Source organism: Rattus rattus, chromosome 3, assembly GCF_011064425.1.
Source record: "Rattus rattus isolate New Zealand chromosome 3, Rrattus_CSIRO_v1, whole genome shotgun sequence".
Classification (NCBI taxonomy): Eukaryota; Metazoa; Chordata; class Mammalia; order Rodentia; family Muridae; genus Rattus; species Rattus rattus.
The window spans coordinates 117,055,898-117,080,733 of NC_046156.1; the positions used below are offsets into that span (position 1 = coordinate 117,055,898).

The 24,836-nt window shown below is 37.0% G+C and overlaps 1 protein-coding gene across 1 annotated transcript in view; it reads right to left on the reverse strand.

The window, feature by feature from the left end:
• Nucleotides 1-24,836, reverse strand: part of Kiaa1109 (KIAA1109 ortholog) — a 182,077-nt gene that overhangs the window by 83,610 nt on the left and 73,631 nt on the right. The window contains exons 29-43 of the mRNA XM_032898488.1: nt 23,892-24,729; nt 22,395-22,465; nt 21,659-21,832; nt 19,346-19,466; nt 17,789-17,935; nt 15,146-15,273; nt 14,738-14,937; nt 13,026-13,223; nt 12,152-12,363; nt 7,368-7,519; nt 6,800-6,950; nt 6,473-6,625; nt 5,156-5,396; nt 3,932-4,074; nt 30-249 (exon numbers count right to left, since the gene is read on the reverse strand). Coding sequence (XP_032754379.1) covers nt 30-249; nt 3,932-4,074; nt 5,156-5,396; nt 6,473-6,625; nt 6,800-6,950; nt 7,368-7,519; nt 12,152-12,363; nt 13,026-13,223; nt 14,738-14,937; nt 15,146-15,273; nt 17,789-17,935; nt 19,346-19,466; nt 21,659-21,832; nt 22,395-22,465; nt 23,892-24,729 — 3,149 coding nt within the window. The remainder of the gene's footprint in view (nt 1-29; nt 250-3,931; nt 4,075-5,155; nt 5,397-6,472; nt 6,626-6,799; nt 6,951-7,367; nt 7,520-12,151; nt 12,364-13,025; nt 13,224-14,737; nt 14,938-15,145; nt 15,274-17,788; nt 17,936-19,345; nt 19,467-21,658; nt 21,833-22,394; nt 22,466-23,891; nt 24,730-24,836) is intronic.

A 24,836-nucleotide genomic window follows, 5' to 3' on the forward strand; every position in this document is an offset into this window, starting at 1 on the left:
AGCTGGATCCACTGGAGCTAGCTAGATACCTGTTCTTGTGAGGGAGCTACTTTTCACAGCTGCACTACTTCTCTGAGGAGTGCCTTCCAGAAGGTTGTGCAGGCTTGGGAAGCTTCCAGTCAGATAGCTGAGAAGGCTCTCCTTCCTAGGACTCTCCTTCATCGGCATCCCAGCACGTCCAACGTGTACTGGAGAATCTGTAGCAGTGTCTCCACTGGTGTAACTCAGAGAATGATATGGATGAATGCCCTACAAATGAGCACAGGGTTGTTGGTTTTCCGTCTGAAGTATGTGAAACTGACTGCTAATCATTACAACCTCCATAACTGTTTCCATTGCTGCTAGCTAGTCTATCCTTTAATACTCACAGTGACGTTGTCTACTAGGATTATTCAATCTCAAATGTAACAAAATAATTTTTATAACTCTGTAATACAATACTAGGGGCTACACATCATATTCAAGTATACTCCTTGAAGTAATTTACCAATGAATCATTGATTAATTTCTACAGCTAAACAAGAGGCACAGAACAGCATCTTAAACAGAATACAGGAAATAAAATGCTGGTTAATATCTGGGGGTGGGGGGCATCCAGGGCACCAGGACGCAAGCAAGTCATTAAGTGTTAAGAACATGCTGTGGCTGTTTGAAGAAAAGGAGGAACCTGAAGGAATGTCTGTTGTGGCTTAACTGTGGAACCAGCAAACTAATATCCAGAATCAATCTCCTTTATACACTATTCCATTTAAAATCATGAATCAACTTGTTACATGACTGACACCATCAAAAATAAGTTATACTTTCAGGGCAGGTATAATGGCACTAAACAAAATCTCAACACTTAGGGGGCTGAGGAAGAGCATTGCCAAGGTCAGCATAATCTTCCAGTAAATCCTAGGCCAGCCAAGGATAAACAAAATAAACAAAAAACAGACATAAAAACACAGCAAATCTTAAGAAGGAAATGTTTGCCAGTTTCTGTGTTGGAGGTAAGCATGGACAACTGACAAAAAGGAAACTAGAGGCTTTCTGACTAAGAGAAGGAAAGTAAGTAAGGATAAGAACACAACATATTCAAGTACATGAGACCACTCATCAGGTGTAAGGACAAAGTGGAAAAGGTCTATCCATTTTCATGTGCCTTCACTTAGATGGGGACAGAGGAAGGAGTCTCTCACTATAGGAAGTTAGAGTACTTAAAACATACTAAACATGTGTTATGCATATTTCATATTTTATCCCTTAAATGTTCTTTGAGTAGATGATTAACTTTGTTTCACAAAAGACAAATCAGTTTTATAAATAACCAAGCAAGAAATGTCAGATATTTTAATCCACGTGCCTCACTTCCACTCCATAATTCTTGATATTAGACTATCTTTGCTCACTGGTTTTGACTGTCACTGGTCTAGACATAGCTAAGAGTCCCTGGGGAGACAGCCCAATGGGAAATTGTCAAGGCTGGCATAGCCTATGGCCATGTCTTTGGAAGATTGTTTTAACTGCTTACAGATGTGGGAACCTAGCTAGGTTGCCAGTGGTACTACTCCCTGGCCAACGGATCCTGCACAGTATAGAAGCAGACACAGCTGAGAGCAAATAGTCTCCCTTCACTATCAACATGACATGACTAGCTATTTGAGTTCCCGTCTTGACTTTTTTAAATATGAGCTATCATATGATAAAACCTGTCCTTCCCTGTGTCACTTTTTATGAGTGTTTATCATAGAAACAAAAATGAAACTAGAATGTTTAACCTTCTAGCACTTAATAACACTTAATAGTATTTATTTATATAAATATTCACTCTATTCTACCCTTTAAATTCACAGTGCTTTTTGTCTACTAGGATTGTCGGGTCTTGAATGTTAAAAAAAATTTTTTTTATTACTTCAAATATAATATACTAAGACTAAATACTAAAAACTAACAAATATTTTAATTTGAAGGGCAATATGTACACAAAATAAAAACTTAAGATAAAATAAAAGCATAAGAAACTTCAGTAGGAAGTCCTATGTTCTAATCTAGATCCTTTCCCCAGTAGTTTTCTAGTTTCTCATCTTCCTATATTATTTATATGTTAAAAAAGCATACAGACTGTGGTGGTTTGAATGAGACTGGCCCCCAATAGGCTTCTATATTTGAATGCTTGTTCTGCAGTTGTAGAACTGTTTGGAAAGGATTAAGAGGTGTGGCCTTGTTGGAGGAGGTGTGTCACTGGCGGTGAGCTTTGAGGTTTCAAAAGCCTATGCCATTCCCAGTTAGATCTCTCTTTCTGTCTCCTGGTTGTCTTAACAAGTAAGCTCTCAGCTACGGCTCCATTGCCGTGCCTGCCTGCCTGCTGCCATGCTTAGCACAATGATGGCACAGATTATAACCATCTGAAATTCTAAGTAAGCTTCCATTTAAATGTTTTTTTTAATAAGTTGCCTCAGTCAAGGTGTCTTCACACAGCAATAGAAACGTAACACACACACACACACACACACACACACACACACACACACACACACACACCACCCCTATATTTTGCTATTAATTCAGTCCATATAAGTCCAGTGGCATCTACAGTTGCACATAAACATACCCCATTTTAGAAAGGGTTTGTGTAGTCATTTATAACAGCAAACATAACTTATTGGCCCTCTAATGTTTAATTCTATTATGTCACATCCACTTTTTTATACTATAGTATAGACAAGAAAGCTCTAGGATCTATCTGATAATTTATGGTCATTTCCAGAATGAAAGTCCCTGACATAGAAATATTTTCACTTATGCATGCCGCACTGTCCTTCAAAAAAGTCACAACCTTGTAAACCTCTTATATAACAATTCCCTCCAAGATTGGAACTTTCCATTCCTACTCCTGTAAGTAACCCCAATAAAACCCACTGGTTCACCAAGTTGGATTCTGGTGGTATCTGTACTTTGGTCTGTCAGGAGTTCTCCATTTGGGGATGACTAGACATGTGTGTAGAATCTCTCCAGGAAAAATTCTGTCATACAGCAATATTCTAATATTGTATGAGAATGACTGTTTTCTTTTATCTGCACATATAATAGCAAGTTTTGTTATCCTAATCCTATAGATAATATCTTTTAGTGGTTAACATACTTCCATTGTTTATTTGAGAGATATTAGCCCTTTTTCATGTGTTTTTGTTTATATTTTTATTTTGAAATTGAAAATTTTAATGTCAAAACTATTCTGAGGTTCAGTGTAAGTCTGAATGCAGACTTTGAGTAAGAGCAGTATCAGTAACTCGGATATTCAGTTCTTAGAAAAGCAAACAAAACAGCACAAGAAAGCATGGCAATACAAAGTGTCAGACACACTTGTCACGGCTTCACTCAGCATTTCCTCACCACAGACTTCCAACGGAGGGCGCTATCAAAACCCAGGCCTTACAAATAAAGAAGCTGAAGCACATTTCAGTCAGAAAATTTTCAATTTACAGGGCAGGACTCAAGTGAGGGTGCTGCCCCTCCAATGCTAGTCCACTCACTTAGCTGTACTGTCCCTCTTTATCAAGCATCCTTTAAACTTGTTAAAACAATGGAGTATAAATTAAGATTGCAATTTGTAAAAACCCAACCTAAACATGTATTAATAATATACAGCCTAAAAGGCTCTCACTAAAACAAAATGACAATATTATCAACATTTTCCATACTGAATTTTATTGCATATAATATTCAACAAGGAAAAAAAGGTTTAGTAGTCTTTAGGTATTAAGTATTGATGGTACAAATTTAATGGAAATCTATATACTGAATTTATTAACCAACATAAAGTTAATAATTTCAATATAAACTATTGGAATATTAGAATAGACATCTAAAATATTTAACACTGAAATTTAAAAAAATGTAGGCTGCCTCTATAAGTTTTAAATTCTAATCAAAGCTAGCAGTCCTGTACCTTTATTTTTAATGCAGAGTCACTATGAGTGTGTGTTTTAGAAAGCTTCCTCATTATTTCCGCTCCAGTGACAGGTCCAGAGCCCCCAGGTGGTGGCCGGTTAGCTGTTCCTTCTAGAAGCATTGTATGTTCACTGACTGTGGCTGAAATGGTTCCAAAGACAAGTGAGTTCTATACATACCATCACATATTTATTTGAAGCATCACCAACATTCCGGTCTGTATAATTACTGTACATTTTTATGATCTAATGAGATGTACAATGTTTATAATTTTTATTTTTTTGTTTCCTTACTCTCCAACCTGAATCTGAGCGTACACTGTCCATGTAACTGATACAGTGACCAACAACCAATTCAGTCACCTTCTAGAATATGCAGAGTGTCAGGAATGAACACAGGCATCATTGGTGTTTGGAAGGTAGTTACTGAACTAATTCAATTTCTGTGCATAACAAACTCGGGATAATAAGCAATAAAATACATGCTACTTCTTATATCTATTAAAACCATTTTTTAATTAAGCTAAATAAATGTTCTGAATATTTTAATTTTAGGGCTTTTCTCCTACAGTAGTACTTCTGCCCCACAATACTTTTAATTCTTTTTCAAAACACTATGAGACAATCTATCATCATAATACAAAATTAATCTTTGGCAAAAAGTTAAGGTAAAAACATACATTTTAAAAAAGTATATCCACCTTGTTCAGATGCATCATATCCTATGTATAGATTTATATGCTCAGCTCAGGCCTCCAAATTTATTTAAAATAAAATATATGTAACAGGTGATAAAACAAAACTCCTTTAAAAACAGACAAAGGGCAAATACGATTTTAAAAGGCAGAATTTTGTTTACAAGTTTTCTATAAAAGCTGTCTCTATTGACATATTCACTGGTCTACAGAACCTCAGAAAACTAAAGTATAAAATCTGTTAAATAAAAAGATTCCAAAGTCATTGTGAATTTGGATTCACAAAATTCACAACTGCATAGTTCAACCACAGCATTTTTAAATTTGGGACAAAAGTTATTAAAATTGAGTACCATGTGATCAAGTACGTAACAGTCAGAATTTCCTTCTACAATCAACTTGGGAATAATTACAGGCAAAAGGTCTTGATAGGAATCTTTTAAAGAGGCATATTATTGATATGAAGCTATTCCCACAAGAACACAGTGTTTGCACTGAGGAAAGGAAAGTACCCTGAACAAAAGTTACCTGCATCAAACTCAAATTCTGCGCCATCAGCACTAGTATCACTTTGAAGACCGCCTCCATTATCCAGGCCTAGTCCCTCCTCATGCTCGTGGTCCACAGTGGCAGGAGGTTTCAGTGGCTGTGCTGGTCTGTGTAGGCTAACTCCTTTAAAGGCAGGCGTTACCACAATGAACTTCATCCACTGCCTTGCCAAAGCAACTAGACCTTTCTTTAAAGTTACCAATGCAGGAAGCCCATCACTCTGTAATAACAATGAAGACCTAATTTTAATCTCAAAATGCCCACGTACAGATAAAGGAACTAAAATTTAGATCTTTAGTTAGTTCAACATTACGCAGAGTTTCAATTGACAATAAAACCTGCTACAGTTACACATACACTGAGAATGTCCCTCGAGTGTTCATGAACTTTAAAAGTTTGGTTCTAGTATAGCAATGTTTGAAAGGAATAGTATCTTTAAGAGGCGATCAAGTGGAGATCATGGAGGACAGTGATCTTAGAATTAATTACAGACATTTTGGTGAGTTCTGGTTAGTCTGTCCCCAGTCTCTGGCTTCCTGTCTTGGTATGTAGAGTATCCATTCACGGTTAATGCTGTCAAGTTTGTCTGTTGTAGCTTCTCTGACTACAGCAACAATGATGAGCATGTCAGGCTTATGCAGTACAACTTTGTCTCCAATTCCTAAAAAGTACGAAGTGCCACTGCAGTTCTAGACATGACATCTTCGTAAAGCCCAATAGTTAGTATATCCATCACTGGCCTACTGAAAGGTGTGTATATGATACACGGGTGCCTACTTTGGATAAATACTGTTATGTATACTCTAATATTTGGAAGCTAGGAGAACACAAGCAATGTCCTTGAAATTCTAAAACCTCAATCACAAATTGATTTTCTAAGCGCAGGGTTGAGTTGTACAATTATAGATGTTCCTCTCTGCCATTAATCACTATTTTATTAAACCATAATGGTTCTAGGGATTACTTCCTAGCTCGAAATTTATGCTTTTAGTTTCTAGGATACAACTATGTCCGGTCAAGTTCTTTACTTCACTTCTCAGCAATCTAGCTTTATACAACCTCTCTAATCTTCTTGAAGTTTGGTACTTTTTCAGTTACATCTTTGACAATTTCTCATTCAACCTATCAAGCTGGGAAATCTTATCCATGTTGACAGCTTCTGTATACAAGCCACTCCAAGAGTGTCAATCAGAGAAAGGTGGCATCCAGTGACCTGCATTTTTCAACCACACTTCTCGGCCTTGCCATCTGGAACTATTTCTATAGAACATTGGCTTCCTTGAAGCTGCTACTCACCATCGTGGCATCATCAATGATGGAGTAATTTGCTTGGTGCAGGTAGTGGTGTAGAATGTTACATAATAAACAAGAAGGATTTTCTTGGAGAAAGCGAGCAACTTTTGTAAGTCTATTGTATTTACTTCTTAGAGGAAAATGTACACTTTTATTCTGAAAACCAAATAAAAACAAAAGACAGAATTATATGTATAAAAGCTCCTATAATCAAAGATATTTAGTAATTAAGGACTTAGAGATCTGGTACCTTCCAACAAACTATTAATAGTAATGAATCATTTACAGTAACAAAGTATGTCTGATACCTTATATAATTAAAAGACACACCTCTAATGCTTCTGTCATTATGCATCCCATAACAGCACAAATTCGCAAGGTCCCCTCAGTCTCTAATTTGTTTAAGGATGACTTGAGTTGATCAATAGGAACCAGCCATGCACCAACAGCAGGGGTTGCAGTGCTTAAGAGGTTCAGCTGCCTTAAAAAAAAAAAAAAAAAAAAAAAAAAAAAAAAGTGAAGATCAAACTTTGTATTTCAAGCACTAAATGCTATTTTAACCTGACAATATTTTTTCCTTTTGGTCACTAAGTTATAAACATATCAATAAGAAATGGACACTTGGAAGGACGAAGGAGAAGCATGTTTGAAATGAAAAATAAAACAAAAATCTAAGGCATCAAGTTAAGTAAATACAACCAAAATATTAGGAAAGAAATTTGAATATATAGTATCTATAGAAAATATTCAAAGAGAAAGGGGGAAAATAGTCAAGTTAGCACTCATGGGTATTAGATATGTCAGAAAAATAGTTCAGGAAATACACAACACAGAATACTAAACTGTCTGAAATAAGGAGAACTGTGGGTGGACAAAATTACACTTTGAAATTTCTTACCTAGAAAATGCATGTGCAGGAGATCTCACATTGGTGGGAGCTGCAAAACTAAACCAAATCTCTTTAATGGTCAACTTCATGCTACATGAATCTGGAGGTGGTGGCATTAGAGGTAGATCTTTCTTCAAATCATCAGATTCAACTCCTTCATCCTATATAAACAGCCAAAAACAATATTGATCTTCCAGAACCATTAAGACAGGATTATTAGCACTGTAGGCACAAAACCTTTCCATTCATCAGGCTTAACAGACTACATCTTTACACAGAGCACTGATCTGTGGGTATTGCTCAAAATAGCTATACAGGTTTGCATTCCCACAAACAATGGAGGATGTTTTTCTTGCTCCACATCCTTGCCAGCATGTGCTATCACTTGAATTTTCTGTATTCAAGTGATAATACTGGAGTAGGAGGAATCTCACCAGTTGTTCTGATTCGCATTTCTCTGATGACTTAGGACTTTTGAATATTTCTTTATGTGTTTCTTGGCCATTGGAGAGTCCTCTGTTGAGAACTCTGTTCTCTATACCCCATTTTTTATTGGGTTATTTTGCTCTTTTTGGAGTCTAATTTCCTGAGTTCTTTATATATTTTGGATATTAGTCCTCTGTCTGGATGTAGGGTTGGTAAATATCTTTTCCCATTGTGTAGCTTGCCATTTTGTTCTACTGACCATGTCTTTTGCCTTAAAAAAGCTTTTCAGTTCACTGTTTCTGGTTTTTGTTTTTGTTTTGTTTTGTTTTTCACTTTGCAAACTCTTGTTTTTATTTGGTTTAAAAAGCTTTGATGAACAAACACATGATGTATACATGGTATAGAACCAGTTACCACTTAAAGCCTCAGATAATGATATAGTACAGAAATTAGAATAAACCAAATTTTAATCAGGTCTGGAAAGGAACGATCAAGCTGAAAGCTGTAACATCAATTTGGAGATTTTATACAAGTGTCCCTCACCCACCCAGTTCTTCCTCAGAAGAGGAAGGCAGACTTGGTAAAACCTAGGTCCTTCAAGTCAGCTGGCTGACATTCTAATTTAAACCTATAGGTCCCCCAACCCAATATAAACAAAATTCTTCACAGGAACTTACATTTTGAAAACAATTAGGTCATTATATTTCTTAAGCCAAATTACTACAGTTCTTAAAAGTCATGAGAAAGTGTATTGTTTACTTGTACTGCCTTAAGTCAGGGCTTTTTCTGCTTTTGAAGACGGCTGATCTTAAATATTATACCCTAAGTAATCACTGATACTCTCCAAAAGCATGATTCTAAAATAAATAATACTTTAGATGCTTTTAATTAATTAGATTTTTTTAAGGTAATGAGGGCTTGCCGTAGGGACACAGCACCCTGTGCTGGATCTGTACTGCTAACTTAGGGAACCTTAGGGACACAGCACCCTGTGCTGGATCTGTACTGCTAACTTAGGGAACCTTAGGGACACAGCACCCTGTGCTGGATCTGTACTGCTAACTTAGGGAACCTGGGGCTTGCTCTTGGTTCCTACAGCATAGAGCACTGGGAAGGAGCCGGGAGGAGAGCGCTCTGGCTTCCAGTACCTCTAGCTGCTGATAGTGAAGCGATTTTAGAGACTCCCCAAGGAGCCTCATCTAAACCTTTAAAAAGAAAAAAAAATGAATGCATGAAATAAATAATTTAACCAAAATTAAGTTTCTGGTTCTTTGGTTTAATTCAAGGATACCTAAAAAGAAAAGAATCTGATTATATTATATAGTCCATGATGAGTCAATTGTCCAAATAACCAGGAATCAAAGATTTGTTTGATTCAGTTTAACAATAAGATACTGGCATACTCTGCAGTACATTTTTTAGAATTTAAGATTATTTAAAATCCTTGATGAAGACTGAGATCCAGTGGCTGACTACTTGCTGGTATTAAGTTTCAGGGCTCCTGCATTTAAAGTAGCTACCAGGGGTGGCTCTCCATTCTATACTCTTTTTGTTCTCATGATTTATTAAGCATGGCAATTAAACATGAGTACTGATCAGTTATATCTTAAAGAGGAGTGTCACTGAACAATCATTCTCACATTGTTTCTGTTTTTAAGAGAAAACTCTGCTATGTTAGAGACTAGCATTGATCTCCTGGGCTTTTAGGAGATCCTCTTGTCTCAGCCTCCTGAGTACCTAGGGCTACAGGTTTAGCTTTTAGCTTTTTCAGAGTAAAGTATATGGGAGCTCAGTAAATGGCTCAGCAAGCAAAGGCATTTACTGCCACCCTGATGACCTAGCCCAGGGGAGACTCAGAAACTGAACCACCTACCAAAGAGCGTGCAGGGGCTAGACCCAGGCCCTCTACACATAGTTAGCAGATACACAGCTTGGTCTTCATGTGGGCCCCTTAACAATTAGAGCAGAGGCTGTGTCTCTAACTCCGTTGCCTGCCACTGGATCACCTTCCCCCAGCGTAACTCCTGGTGGAGCCTCAGTAGGAGAGGATACACTTAGTCCTGCTGGAACGTCATGTCCCAGGGCAGGGTGATAGCCAAGAAGGGCTTCTCCTTCCCTTCTCCTTAGAAGGAAAAGGGATGATAGGGAGAGAGACCTATGAGGATGGAGCTGAGAGGAGAGGAGGGAAGGAGGCTATGATCAGGATATAAAGTGAATAAACAAAGAAAGGAATGAGTAAAAAAAACCAGAAACAAAACAAACTACCACCAACAAAACCAACGTCTATCCTGAGGAGGTGGCTCAGTGGTAGAGGTACGTCTTGTATAGCATGCTGTAAGGGCCGGAGTGTAATCCTCAGTATCACAAAACATAGTAAATAAAATCGGAAACCTTGATTTCTCAAGAAGCTGTAGGCCAGGCCCTTGAGTGTATAAAGGTATAGAATTTGGCATTTGAAAAAAGGAAGGAGGTGTATGCATTATCACTGCTGCAACACGCATGGTCCTCAAATGACCACCGCTGACTTGTCTCTGGAGCCATGGCACACGTAATGTCATAGTTCATGAGGTTTGTAAAAGCATGGAAAAGTATCACTATATAGTGGAAATATCAGGGAGTCAAGGAAATTGGTGTCATGAATATAATTTCCAGGGAATACCCAGGTTTGAGGAGAAACAATTCTGTAAAGAAATGAAAAAAATAACACGGAGCCTGGATAAAATGTAAGAAAATCCAAGAAGCACAAGATCTGGAAGGCCCTTAAAATTCTGTAAAGTGAGGCTAGAGAGCACACCAGCTGCTTGCTCTTCCAGAGGACCCGGGCTCAAGTCCCAGCCCAAACATGGTAGAGATCCAGCACTCTCTTCTGTTCTCAGTTGGCACCAGGCATATACATGGTGCACAGACACAAATACAGGCAAAACATTTCTCCAAATAAAATAAAAATGAATCTTTATAAAATATTCTGTAGTTTTTCAAAACGTAAGGACAGAACACTAAAGGAATTGTTTAGTGCATAGCCACATGTCTTAATTCTCTTCATTAAAATTCTAATGGACCCTCACCCCCAAACACTTCTAAAGAACTAATAAAGAAACTGTTTGACTTAAAGTTTTATTTATGATTATTATGGGTTGTGTGAGAACATGACGTATAAGTGTGGGTGCAAGAGTACCATGGTGTACACATGGAGGTCAGAGGACAACTTTGTGGAGTCAGTTTCCTCGTCCTACTTTCACAAGGATCAAACTCTGGTTGCCAAGCTGGACCCCTAGCAATCGATTCTACCTGCTGAGCCATCGGGCTGTTATGGAAATTGATAAACTCTACACATATGCACCAAAAAAATCCCTAGGGCTGTGGCAATGGCTTAGTGGGTAAAAGCACTTGCCCAGTAAGCCTGACAACCTGAGTCTGGATCGTCAGAAGCCACATTAAAAACAATAACAAAAACCAAAAACCAAAACAAACCAAAATACCTACAAAACATAGGTCTGTAATTTCAGTGTGTACCTACAAGGAAATGAGAGGTGGTGGTGATCTCCAGTGTTCAAAGACCAGTCAACCTGGTTTACATAGCATTGGAGGAATCTGTCTCAAGGTCAGGAGAAAGGCTAACATCTACATGTAGGGTGTGGCATACCCCATACCCACATATACATCTGTCTCTCATACATAGAGAAATAAAATAGATAATCCCCAGGAAATGGGGTTCAGAGGTGAGTATAACTAGGTGCCCACAATCTATTTCTTAATGAAAGGGTGCTCACTTATGCTTTTATTGTTTATTCTCAGAAACTTATATGTATATTTGTATACAGTCACTAAGTTCTTGCTTGTTTGTCCAAGGTCACCAAACAGTTAATAATCCAACTTTTCAACAATACGGAATTTTAAATAATTTTGCTGTTACTGTATTTATCACAATTAAATTCTACCACAATAAAAATAATAAATGAATTGAATATAAGGTATTACGATGATATCTAAAATAAGTAGATATTGATAAAAACATTATTACTTATATAAAATGTTACCAATTAGCATAAAATGACTTCTAAAATTAACTAAAAGCTAATTAATTAATCAAGGCTTACTTTTCTTAAATTCTATAAGTTCACAGATGTTTATTATGTGTTACATAAGCAGAGTATTGTGCTAGGTATTATAATGGGCAGGAATATGCACCATAGCTATATATTCCCATTCAGGAACTATACTCTAGTCATACTACAATCAACAGAACGTTACAACTCTAAAACAGGAAATGACAAGGAGACCAATTTCAATGCTCTAGAAATTGATTTTGAATTGAGTATATAGTTCTCTATTTCCAAACTATTAGTTATCAATAGAAAATCACCAACCTGTTCATCTGAAACTGAATTTCCATTTATGTCAGAGGAAGGACTGGTTCGGTCACATGGTAGATTATCATCAGAGACATCAGTATTGTAGCCACTGCCCGTGGGAGAATCAGAAGAATTATTGGATGTCAGCACACCACCCCTTTCTGTGACATTAGTTTTACCCATAATTCCAAAACTGTTATATAAAACTGCACCAGATTGTCTTCCTCCTATAAAAATAAAGGGAGTCATTTGTTAGGAAAAAAGTAGATATGTGTTTTACTGCTATACTCCAAAATATCTGTATATAACTTCATCAAGCGCATGTTTTTCCTCACTAGCCTTTATCTGAAAGAGTTAAGTAGGACTTTCCAGGTAAGGAAGTAGACATACAACGTCTAGTATCTACATTACTGTATCCTGTAAGGCCAAGCCTGAAAGTCATACAACTCAACTTTCCTACTTTAAAGGATCACTCATAACCGTACAAGACTCCTCTTCCTGCTTTCCTTTCCTCCCCTTGTCTATATAAGAAACAAATGAAAATCAGTAGTTTTCACGAAAGGAAGAAGTCACATGTAACATTTACTTCTTATATGGCAAGGCTCTAAACTCTGAAAAAGAAGGGGGGGGGCAGTGTCGAGTAGACTCAGGAATTTCTAAATCCGGCAGCCCTGTGAGGCCCCAAGGTTTGTGACAATAGGACTATATTTGGAACTACCACTTACATAATTGGGATGTATATGCACCCCTTGTAGGTAAAACCAAGTCCCACAGTTTCTGCTGTATTATGTTGATACAGGTTGCTACAACTTACAGCTGTTAAACACATTTCAGTTATGTGGAACTGAACTGTCCCCACCTAAGCAGAACTCGGAGGTTAAAGTTTTACCTTTTATAGTTAAATTTTCAAGTCCACATTCAAACATTATCCAGCCCCATTTTTCTTGACTGGGACCTATCCGTGTGACATCTGGGATAGCTTGTTGATCTGTCTCATCTACAAAAGTAAATTCATCCAATTCTTCAAGAGTAAATAATACTTTGGACTTTTCAAAGGGGATGGCGGTGATGGCACAGGTTCCAATGTCTATTATTGAGAGAGCACAATGAAAATATTTTTAAGAAAAAAGTAAAAATCAGATGCTAATATATGGGTTGTACTAAAAAGGTATCATGGTATTCTGAAAAGACAGAAAAATAAATAGAACATGAAAAGAAAATAATGCTGTCTAAAAAATCTACAAAGAAGTAAAGACAATTCCAGAGTTAACAATGAATTTATCAATTTGTTTTTGAGAGACTGAAGAATTCTGTCAACAAAGGTTAAATAAACCAGCTTTCTGGTAAAGTACTTTAAGGAGCTTTCATCATTGATAAAATACAATTATTTTAATTATTTGGCCTCAGGAAAATCATTATTTCCTAGGAAAAGTATAGTTTTTACTGAGAGATAGCTTAACACTAAAATGTTACAGAACTGGAATTTATTAGACATTGCCATGAATGCACTGCTTAGAGATGCAATGCAGTAAAATGAAACTCCATTTTCTCAAATCCTTCTGATTACTTAATTATTTGTATTTCTCTTTAAATCTCTTGAACTTAGTTTTAAGGATGGGGATAAGGTGAGAAATCTGTTTAAGCTTGTGAGCAGTCTACTCCTATATGAAGGCATCCCCAGTAGAAAGCCCAGAGTACTGTGCTCAGACACTGACCTCGGCTCCCTGTGGCTATCAAATGTCATGAGACTGAGAATCTCAAACATAAGTATAAACAAAAATTTATATTTGTTCTGCATTTTATGCCAATGTACTATGGAAATTCCCGGGGATTTTTGTTTTTAATGAGTTTTTATTCTCGCTGGTGGGTTTCAAGTTACATAATGTAATGCTTATGATCTAATAAATAAGGGCAAACTGGTCACCACTACAATCTACAGACCTTTTACAGCGCAAACCACTGTGCTCTACCCCAGCTTTAGGACTACAGTTGACAGGTAATTATAAAAATTAATTTGCCTTTTTTAAAGCCACAGGTCAGATGCTATGACTTTATACAAAAAGATAAAATAAGCATGTGCTGAATAATTTTATGTCAACTTGACATAAGCTAAAATCAAGTGAAAGGAGGGGAACACAATTAAGAAAATGCCCCATAAGATTGGGTTGTGGGCAAACCATGTAGAGGAAGCCAGTCAGCAGCACATGGCTTCCACATCAGCTCCTGCCTCCAGGTTCCTGCCTTGTTTAAGTTCCTGCTCCGGCTTCCTTTGATGATGAACTGTGATGTGAAATGTAAGCCAAATAAACCCTTTCTTCCCTAAATTTTCTTTTTGATGTCAAGGTATTTCATTGAAGCAATAGAAACTCTAAGCAAACCCTGAGATGGTTAGAATGACCTAGAACACAGATAGCCCTAAAACTTACTTTCCATTTTGTACAGAACATAATAGAAATATGTTAAATACCATGAGTACAACATATGCAGAAGTGCTTTTCTCATGCTTATAGTATTAAATTGCATCAATGCTCAAAAGAAAACATTTTCTTTTGGAAACTTTCACATTTACAAATAACAAAGAAACAAACATTTGGAGCTTACCTGTGGTATCGAGACCTCTAAGTTGCCCGTGGACTCGATGGATATTTAACTTGGCAGCAATTTCTTTGCCTCTCTCTGCTCCAGCATTTGACCTGAGAGACCCAGATGACTGAGGCTGCATCTTGCTGGCATGAACATATCTATCAAAATTTGATGTTTTACTCGCGTCTACATTATTTGCAGTCTCTTCAACCACACCTCTTAATGGAAACAGAAAATGTGCATAATGGTTAACATTTAAATAATGTAGTCATTATGCTGTTTAAAATGAAGCACTCTGTCTAAAATAAACCGATATCAATAACATTGCCCAAGTGGGTGTTTTTTTTAAAATAATTGTGAATAATTAGGATAGATAAGGCTTTTCACATTCAACAATCATGGTTCAAATTAATAAGATCTTTTTACCTGTTCATACGAACTTGTGTAGCAATTCTGTCAAAACACAAAGCCACCAGGGAAACATGAGTCACACTTCTACTAGGAACTGTGGCTGGAGATTCTTCCACTGAGGCTTGTAACAAGCATAAGTTAACCTAACACACAAATGACACAGATTTCAGAATTTAAAAGTTAAAAAGTCTCTTTTATACCTAGATCACAAATACAAATAAAAAAAATCCAATAACGGTAGTATATAAATCTGAGAGTAATAAAGACAAAAGTTGTAAAATCTCAAAACAGCCATGACTCCTGTCAAGATATGCTCACTAGCACAATAGTGGCAAAGTGTTATGGGAGTGATCAATGCTTTCTGACTAAACTTAAGGCTTAATCAAGACAGACTTCGTGCTTGGAATTGTTAACTGGGCCAAGAAATGGTGGCTGGATAGGTCACACTCTGAAGAAAACCTACTAATATTGTTCTGCTAAGTGGACACAGTATGGAATTTTTTTCTAAGTATGTCTTTATACTCATTCATTAATACATTCTCAAAGCTGTTTTCTATCTCTCTTACCAGTTGAAAGTTTTGACTATACTCTTTCCCCTTGACCAACTCTTCCCAGCTCCATCCCTTCCTTCCCTACCCACCCAGCTTTGTGTCTTTTAAAAAAACAAATCCTTCATGGCCAATTTGTGCTGCCCACAACACTTATGGATGTGTGTTCTCCCACCAGAGTGTGGTCAACTACACTTTAAAAGAAAAATGCAGACAAGTTTCTTTTTAAAGTTGATGGCAATTAATTAAAAAACTTACAAATTGTCAACATGTAGAGAATAAGAGTGCTCACTCAGAAACAGAACATCTGTGTCACAGCCCCATTCCCAATCTCAGATACCAATTTGGGAGAGAGCAGGAAAGATCTTAAGAGCCAAAGACAGTGAATAACTGCTGTGAAACTGTGTCCTCTAGATATGACGAGGCATGACGTACAACTATACACGGCTCACACAATCATGCCATCATTTATGATACTGGCAGGTACTCTGCACACTACCTGAGAAAGGCAATCATCAATATTTCCTAGCTGTACACCCTGCAACCTACACAATGATAAGGCTGTGAGATAAATTGTTGCAATTTTTATGGGAGTAACCAAATACTTTCTGATTGAATTTAAAGCCCACTCTATGACATGGAATCCATGCCTGACAAGGTGAAAGAGGCCAAGAACCTAAAACTAGATAGGTCGAGAAAGTATGGGAAGAAACTAAATGCCAAGTGAACACAGCAATAAAATGGCCCCTAATGACATACTGCTATGCCCTTAAATCAGAGCTTAAAAGGTGTCTTTTATACCTAGATCACAAATACAAATAAAAAATTAGTCCTAATGACATACTGCTGGGCCCATAGTTCAGAGCTTCACTTGTGCCTCATCAGAGAAACTTCTTGCAGAAGGAGGTGATTAACACAGAAACCCTCCATTGGACAATGCAAGAGTCATAGACTTTGGAGCTCTAGATCCTAAGTGAGATGTCTTCAATGAACCCTTCCCCTCAGGGATCAAGGTTCTAGGCAAAAGAGGACGTGGGAAGATTGAGTCTCCGAGGAAATAGTCTTTCAGCAGGACTGATGCACTTATGAGCCCAGAGAGACAAGAAGCAGCATGAACAAAAAGATGCACACGAGCTAAAGCAGATGGATTCAGAAGCTATGTGCAACTGACATCCACTGGCAAGGGGAAACTGTTTTTCTCCAGTGGAGTCACACTGGGTGTATTAACCTCATTTTAGGGCAGGCCTTATTCCAAGAGGTAGTTGGCCAACATAAAATGAACCGAGTTGGATTTTTTTGTGCATTTTTTTTGTTTTGTTTTGTTTTGGTTTGGTTTTTTTTGTTTTTGTTTTTTTTTTTTTTTTTTAGTATGTTTCTGTTCTGTTTATTTTAAAGAGAGAGAAAAAACAAAGTTAAGTAGATAAGGAGGTAGGGAGCAATCTGGGATGATCTAAGGGAGGAAAAAAGCATGACAAAAACATATTGTACGAAGAAGTTGTTCAATTAAAAAAATTATACTTAAAAGAAAATCAAGCTAGCCAAACTATCAGCTAAAGTAGGGGCTCAACAAAGTCCTAACCCTGTCTGAGGAGCTCTAGTCAATTGATGGCTACCAAGGGAGAGACTCAGTTTTCTTCAGGATGTAGTCCCGATGGGCTGTGCACAACCTAAGAGACTAAGTGTTGACTCCGTGAACTTAGAGAAAGAGCACACACATACAATGGGGAGGAGGTCAGGGGGAGGGAAGGTGGCAGAGGAGGGTGGGGAGGAGGTCAGGGGAGGGAAGGTGGCAGAGGAGGGTGGGGAGGAGGTCAGGGGAAGGAACTGGGAGGATTTGATCAAAACACACTATACGAATGGATAAAATTTGTAAACAATACGAAATTAAATTTTTATTGGATAAATATGGAACATTTTATTAAATGTTTACTAGTAGTCTGCTATATTAAAGTAATTATATTAAATGTATATAAGATCATCGAGAGAATAGAATGTATCTTTTGATATTGCAAACTGTTTCACTAACATTCCCTTTGGTAAATGTAAAAGGCAAACAACAACATAATGCCCTCTTATTTCAGGAAAATGATTCCAAAAAGTTTAGCTTTACCTTTGGTATGCTCACATTAGCCTGCAGACCTTTAATTGTCACACTGTCCTGCTTCGTTGTGGCATTTGTCTGAGTTTGTCCCTGGTTAGTTGTACCTATCATAGGATGCTCAGTTTTTGATCCTCGAATATCTTGCTTGGGGGATAACTGAAAACATTGAACAAAGTTATTTCCAGGCATTTCCTAAGTTCTACATCACCCACAAAGTGTATACTCATTGTGTTGTTACCACTCCCCAGACCCACATGACATCAACGATCCTAAGACTCCATCTTGAAATTCAGGCAAAAGCTGGCAAATAGGCCAGTTTGCCAGACTGAAAAAAGTACTACATACTAAAATGAAATCCATTCATAGATAAACAAAAATGGTGACTGTATGTTTTTATAATAGGTTATATTATTATTCATTATTATTACTATTATTATTCTTCCGAGTAGTAGCAGTAGTAGTAAAACTGAACTCTACAGTCTTGAAGGCTGACTTGGTTTCTGATAACTGGCCCCTTATTGGCTGGAAATAGCTCAAATTTCCCTTATTTATTCTGTTCTACCTGAAATAGGTGAATGTACAGAAAAGGCTAACACAAAATGAGTAATAATGATTAGTTTACCAGAAATACTCAGGCTCAATTTCACCTCTATCCTGGTTATTAATCTAAATATGACATAGATAAAGTTGAAAATCAAAAGAGAATCATCAAAGGACCACCAGTGTGTGACTGTTTAGCAACTGGAGGCAAAGCCAGACAACAGCAGGAGTAGAGGTGTCACACAGAAAATGGAGTTACCCAATTCATTGAGGTGAACAAGAAACAACATAATAAAGAGAAGCTAAAAATACATATATCTTTGCTTCTGAAAGCACTAAAATACTAATTGTAAAGAATGTTTATCACGAGGATGAAGAAATGCTCAGCATTTACGAGAATATAATGTTGTCCCTGAGTACCACAGTTCTGCTCCCAGGATCCTCGTTGGGCTGCTCACAATTCATAGCTCTAGCTCCAGAGGATCTAATACCACCTCTGCTTTTGAAAGGCACCTGTAATCATATGCACATAACTACACACAGACACACACACACACAGACACACACACACACACACAGACACACACAGAACACACACACACACACACACACACACACACACACACACACACACACACAAACAAATACACACACAGACACACACACAGACCACACACACAGACACACACACACACAGACACACACAGACACACACACACACCACAGAAATTTGAAATAAATAAAAAGTTTTCATCATTTAAGGACAAGACTAGTTAGAAAAGGCTGAGCTAAGCTACTTTTTAAACAAAAGAACAAAAATAAAGCTATGTTTTTTAACTGGTACTACTTAATCCACAGTCACTGTGCTATTATGAAACCAATGACATGTAAAAGCTTTTGGAACCCATCAGATGGATTCCAAACTTAGTGATAAAATTTTGATACACTTAGGTTTTTCAAGTTTAGATATTCCGACACATGGGGAAGACTCAACTTGATATACCCACGGAATCAAAGGCTTCTTACATTTTCTGAGAAGGTAGTCTTGCTATTTTGGACAGCTTCTCTAAGGACTTTAGTGTGAAGATCATCTACAATTGCAGCTGGGTGCCGGGTGCTCGCACAGTGAACCATAGCTTCAATATATCTGGTGAAAGAAAAAGAAAAAGAAAACATTAAAATTCCACTTACTATTACAATTGATTTCACCAAACAATCGGTGAAACTTACCACTGCTTGAATATTTACAGTTCTTTAATACTGAAGTGCAAAATCCTAAATTACATCTTTAGAAATTCTACAGGAAAAACAATTACTGAAATTTTAGTCCTACCATCACTCCCAACACCTCAGATTAGGCAGGAACATCTGCATCCATCACAAATAATGTTCAACAATTTCCAGACTTCCACCTTACATTTATATCTAAAATTTTGTTGTTTTTTTTTATTTATTTTTACCCAATACATAAAAACTTTAAGGGTACTATGTAGATAATATGAATGCTATTTATTTAAGGTAAAAACTCTAAAAACTTCCATACACATCTGACTGTAACTCAGGACCAGCTGATCAACACTCCTCTATCTCCACTCTCTGTCTGTCCCCTAGACTTTGTTCTGCCTTTAAAATTCTGAGACAAAAAATGTATGAGATTCCATAGTGATATCACGGACAATTTGTCTGTGTCTGTCTTTATTTGACTTAACCTACTGACCTCCATTTCCACCTGTATTGTCATAAATAACAGGATTTAATTGTTTTATGGCTAAACAGTATTCCACTGTGTAAATGTACACAATTTTGTCATTTGCTAGACAGAAGTCATTTTCATTTCTTAGTTACTGTAAAAAATGCTGGTGTATATGGGAGAAAGATGTTTCTTCAACGTAATTTAATTCTCTTTGCATAAAAACCTAATAAGAGGGCGGACGAATCACAATAGCTGTGTCTTTTGCTTTGGGAAGAACCTCAGTGTAGGGCTGTACTAACTTACATTCCCATAACAATTTACAACACTCCCTTTTTCTTTTAATAATGGTCATTCTCACTGTAGTTTTAAATGGCATTTCCCAAGTAAGTAGTAATTTTTCTTAAACCTATTGACATTTGTATGTCAGTGCTGAGAAATGTCTACTTAGATCTACTGTCTATTTTTAATTAGTTCTTTATTTGCTAATAGATTGTTGGAGATTCTAGCTATCAGCCCTTTGTCAAATGTTTGCTTTAGAAATATTTTCTCCTGCCCTGTGAACAATGTCTTTTGTTTGCTAAAACTTTAATTTGCTGTAACCCCACTTATCTATTTTAGTTATTTTTCGCTAAGGTTTTGTATGCTCCACCCACCCCCAAAATGAAGAAATCATGTACATTTTAATGTCCTGAAGTTCTCCACTACGCTGTTTGTATGTGTGTGTGTGGGGGGGGGTGTGGATAATTTAACATTGCAGGTATTCTACTTGAGTTGTTAATACATTCTGAATTGACATTTTTGTTTTCTTGCTTTGTAACTACCCAGGATGGCATTGAGTTCATGATTCTCCTTGAGCCTCCCAAGTCCTAGGAACACAGACATGTGCCACTCCACCTGCCCCTCCCCCACATTTATTTATATTTGTTCATTTATTTTTTTTCTCTCATATATTGCAGCCCAACTGCAGATCCCCCTCCCTCTTCTCTTCCCCATCCCTCTCCTCTACCACCTCCCCTATCCCCTAGTCCGTTTCTCTTCCATTTCCCTTCAGAAAAAGATAGGGCTCTCAGGGATATCAACCAAACACGGCATAAACCAGTAATTATTTTTGATTCTCCTAAACATAATTTCCTATAATTTTCATTAGTATTACTCCTTCCAAGAATCTTGGAATTTATCAGAAAACATTATGTACCATTCCAGCCAAAGAAGTGTTTTCATGAGAACTGGTCCTCATTGAGTCTTTCCCTTCTTCCTTATCTATGTGATTCACACTCCATTCTGTTTCGTTTTGGCTTCTACCTGGGTCAGTTTTATTTCCTTTGGTAGAAAATACATACATACATATATATATATACATATATATATAATTATTTTCCCTTTAGCTCTTCAATTAACAAGTATGAATATGAAGTATTACTTCCCACATGTTTGATCATTTTATGCTTATCAGTCAGATGTAAAAGACAAAGTATATTATAGGTATTATAACAGCGTACATTTAGCTTGAAAAAGTATCAGACGATTAACTAAAACACAACCACTTTAAAATCTATAAACTCATAATAAACTCTGTATACCATTTACGTGCCATGTAAATGTGTCACTGCATAAAGCAGCAGTCATATTTTAGACAATGGTGATACCTGTCTAAGGCTTCAGCCACCAGCGGAGTCAGAACAACATCAACAGTGCCTTTTACTTCAACAATGGCTGTTGTCTTGGTCTGAGCAACAGGCTGATCTAGGGCCCACTCTTCTGTTAATGTTTCATCATCTGTGTTATCAACAATTTTCTTGTCCAGTGGGGTATATGGTGTGCTATAGAGGGTAATCATAAAAGCATATATTTAAAAGAATATAAACAAGAATAGAAGTTGAAGCTTCATTAACATAAGTGACCATTTAAATTGTATTTATTTCAGTGAAAAAAAATCACAGAGACTAATATTTCAAGTCCAAATGCTTTTAAAAACTAGGCTGAATGAGGTACTAACATGCATATTAGTCAAAGATGGCAATTAAATCACATGACAACAAATATTTTTTGATATACTTATTTACTAGATAGGCTTTCCTAGAATATGCATACAGGTTTATCTACTCCTGCACAAAAAACTATTTGGGTTAATTTATTTTTAAAATAAGGCCTAAACTCAAGTACAAAATGTTTATTACACAGAATAAATTCTACTAATCTCATATTCAAGAAGGACTATGACTCTGAACTTTAAAAATGCAATTTTTTGGCACCTTTTGTTCTAGCTGTTTAGAAGATTGATGCAGAAAGACTCTTTTAGTCCCAGAATTGAAGGGTAAGTTAGGCAATATAATAAGATCATATGCCTAAAAAAAGGAAAGAAAAGAGAAATAAAAGTCTTACTTTGAAGTTGATCCTGAAAGTTGCATCCCTCTATCAAGCAAAGAATTAGCAGTAAGTCCTTGTTTGATGACCTAAAATAGAATAAAATGTTGCTTATAGTCTAAAATTTTAATTATTTCTTATTGTTATAAGCAATATTTGTGAATATCCAAAGTAACCTTGCTATTATGATCTTGATATGTTCAATATAAATAGTTAAAAGAAGATATTCAATGGGTAGCTTCATGTTTTCCTCAAGTAAGTGACAAGAATTATGAAGGTTGAAAAGACATGACTCAAACAGGAATTTCAAATGTCCTTTCTCTGTGAGTTCTTTCTCACATCGAATTAGTTCTTTCTGAAAGTCTTGTAGTGCAGTCACAAGACATGGAAACATCAGCCACACATATGAAAGCCTAGATGACCACAGCCTCTGCCTCTAACACAGTGGCCCCAGGTCTGACTCTCATCCTCAATGATTTCTCACGCTTCCATTTTCAGTTAAAATGCTATGACCTGTGCTGGGGACTATGGCTCAGAAAGTGACGTGCTGCTGCCTAAACATGACAACCTGAGCTGGTGTCCCCATTACCCAGAAGGAAGACCAGAAGGAAGCATGTGCTATGATCCCAATGAAGAGTGTAGTGGAGACAGGCAAATCCTAGGAGTTCAACAGACAACTAGTCTATCCTAAAAGAGCAATCTCCATGTTCAGTGAAACTTCCTGACCCCAAATTAAGGAGAAAGGTAATATAACACCCCCCCACATATGAATTAAACACACGCACACACAAAGATTCCTAAACACTGTTCATTATTTTAGAGATAAGAATTTTCATACTGGCTAGTATATATTTATACTGGTTGAAATATATACTAAATATATTTGAAATGTATTTGGTTTTTCTAAAGCCATTTATACAACCCACATTCATGCTAGATGATAATTCAAGTATCAATAGGACCAGAAGCAGTTAGCGACTAAGAAAAAGAAAATTATTTTTTCAAAATAATGCCAAATCTTAGTTAAACTTTTTTAAATTTAATTATGTGTTTATCAGTGTGTAAACACAGGTAGGTGCCTGTGGAGGACAAAAGAGAGACATGGATTCTTTGGATCTTGAACTACAGGCGATTGTGGGTCAACCACGGGTCCTGAAAACAGAACTCCAGTCTTCTCAAAGAACATCATGTGCTCTTGACCACCAAGCCTCCAAAATCTTATTTGTAAGACACAGGAAATATGAACTCACAAAGGAGATTTGATCCTATTCTTAGGAACACTAGCAATATAGATCAGGCTACATAGTAATTTACTACATTAACACTGAAACCTTATGCCATCCTTGATATATTTAAATTTATAATATTTAGTAGTAACCCTGTAATCTAATTGTATATGGAGTCACATACAACAGAAAGTTCAGAAGATAGATGAAGTGGCTCAGTAGCTCTAAAAACAACTTAAAAATGGCTTCTCTATATAAGTATGTTGATGGAAAATGATTTGATTTATACCTTGAATGTTGGAACACAAAGCTGTTCAAATGATGAGGAACTTTCTTCACTGGTTGGTGTATCTAGGTCAAGGGGGCGATGCAACGAGGACTTGGAGGTTCTTTTGTTGGTAGGATGTTTAACTGACCAGTTGATTACCTGAAACTGAGTAAGGTAAGTCTGATAGCAGCTCATCACAGGCTGCTGAGACGAGATCTGCTCAGTCTCTCCTGTTTTCTCCCCTTCCACAATATACAGATGTTCTATGACTTCATCTTCACCACCCAGTGCAGAAACAAAGGAAGCCTGGGAAGGGTGAGTTTTGAATGGGAGAGTTCGGGGATCTGTAATGCCTTCTCCATGGACAGTAAGGGGCCCTTCTACACTGTGATATATGGAACCCCTACTGTAGTCGATCTGTTGCATTTGCTTTTTCTTCTTTTTTCTACCAGGATACGTTCCAGGGCCTTCATCACTGCTAATGGGCTCAAATTCTTCAGCTGCAGAGAAGTAGGCTTCACTATCAGCCATTGACATGCTGGAATCCATTGACCGATACTGATGGAATGAATTAGAGTCAGCTGATGGTGTGTAAGGGAACGAACCAAAACTTCTCCTCTGTTTTGGTGAGTCTAGTACGTTCTCATCACTCCGAGAGACATCACTACTGAACTGGACTCCAACTGTAACAGGCTGTTTGTCTCCATAAAAAGCAGCAGTGAGACTCTTAGTACTACCCAGGCGGGTGGAGCACACAGAGGCTTGCCGCTTCAAAGGAGATCTGAGAGGAGACTGTCCTACTGACTTATCTTGGGTGTTAGGAGACACAGGACTGGTTCCCGAGATTTCTGTAGGAATACTAAAAGAGAAGAAAACTATTTTCAGAACATCACATAATCTAAACATGAAGTACTTATAAAATCATTTAAGTAATTTTGATCTTTTTACAAATAAAAGACTATCTAG